This window comes from Plasmodium cynomolgi (assembly GCF_000321355.1).
Source record: "Plasmodium cynomolgi strain B DNA, scaffold: 0406, whole genome shotgun sequence".
NCBI classification, from domain to species: Eukaryota; Apicomplexa; class Aconoidasida; order Haemosporida; family Plasmodiidae; genus Plasmodium; species Plasmodium cynomolgi.
The window spans coordinates 1-1438 of record NW_004192887.1 but is presented as its reverse complement, the minus strand read 5'-3'; the positions used below and the strand labels follow the sequence as shown (position 1 = coordinate 1438).

Here is a 1438-nt window from a genome sequence, read left to right as displayed (position 1 = left end):
GATGTTGCGCTTGAGTAATTTGAATCAATATCACTCATATAACTATCCATATTTTCCGCTCTTCTTCTTTTTCTCCATAGCTTGTCAGAATGTGACTGTTAAACAAAAAAAAATTTAAGAGATGTTAAGTGTATTATTTACATTATAATTATACATATATATGTGTGAACATATATATGACGTTATGAACAATTCATATATTTATATGTAATTGTGCTTACTCTAATGTAAAATAATAAACCGAGAAATATTCCTATCATTCCAGCAATTATAAGGCCGTTGTGAATTTTACGTGTTCGTAAAAAACTTTCATTCAATGTGTGAAAATTCTGAGGTATAAAGCCTGTATATATAGGCATGTCATAATTGCTGATATAATTATCCTCTTGAACGACATAGGGTTGATATGATTCTTCACTCCATGTTGTTCCTACCTTTTCTGCATCTTGTTTCATTTCGCTTTCTAACCTATGCATTAGATATTGGGGATTATATTGATCTTTACAATTAAAATAATGCGAACATTCAGGCTTCACAGAATCACCAAATGAGTAACAACACATGTTATTTTTATACGTTGTTTATATATATCATTAATATACTTCACATAATCATAATACATACTACATTTTTCCTTACTTACGTTTTTACAATTAATATTTTTAAAATTTCTGAAATAATCGTGTAAATCTTTCTCGACCTTAACACTTCTCGCATTACGGGAAGCATAGCATCTATAATTTTTATCTGTCATATTATAATAATTAAAATTGTTTATTGCATCAAAAAGATAATTAGAAAGATCATAATTACTAAAATACTTATCATTGTTACTATAATATCTCCTAACCTGATCACTGAACCAATGTTGGAAATAAACGCATTCATCATTACGGTTTCTGTAATTGTAATTTTCATGTATGCCTCTTAAAATTGATACTGCTTGTCTACAGAATTTTTTAGCTTTCTCATCCTGAATCCATTTTTTTTCACAGAATTCATTCGATTCATGCATAACATCCTTACTATTGAATTCATTATATTTTGCATAAGCAGGAAAACCATGTAATTTTTCATCCTAAGATTAAGTGAAAAAAAAGCATCATATTAATAACCAAACAGTTTCTTCTATGAGCTAATTTTATTTTTTCTTACAAACACATATATATAATGCTTACATAATAACATATGAAAAATGCATTTAGTAAAATGGAAAATTACCCATTCAATAGTAGCCATTGTTCCACTAAAATAAACTTCGGTTATTATATGTATTAATTAGCTAATCAATAATGTATGTGAAATTTTATATATTTACACATAATATAAAAGTAAGAAACCATAAATATGTAGAAAATTTTAGATTACTTGTTTGCATCAATATATGAATTTTGTTAAGTATTGATTTGTAAAATAAGTTCTTTTAAATATCTTATAA

The 1438-nt window shown here is 26.3% G+C and overlaps 1 protein-coding gene across 1 annotated transcript; it reads right to left on the bottom strand.

Annotated features, from left to right (window-relative positions):
• Positions 1-544: 544 nt before the first annotated feature.
• Positions 545-1239, bottom strand: PCYB_004020 (hypothetical protein; the record flags this gene model as incomplete). The annotated part of the gene is made up of 2 exons (XM_004227823.1): positions 545-1078; positions 1222-1239. Coding segments are annotated over 2 exons (552 nt in total), but the record flags the coding sequence as incomplete, so codon positions are not given.
• Between the last annotated feature and the right edge of the window lie 199 nt (positions 1240-1438).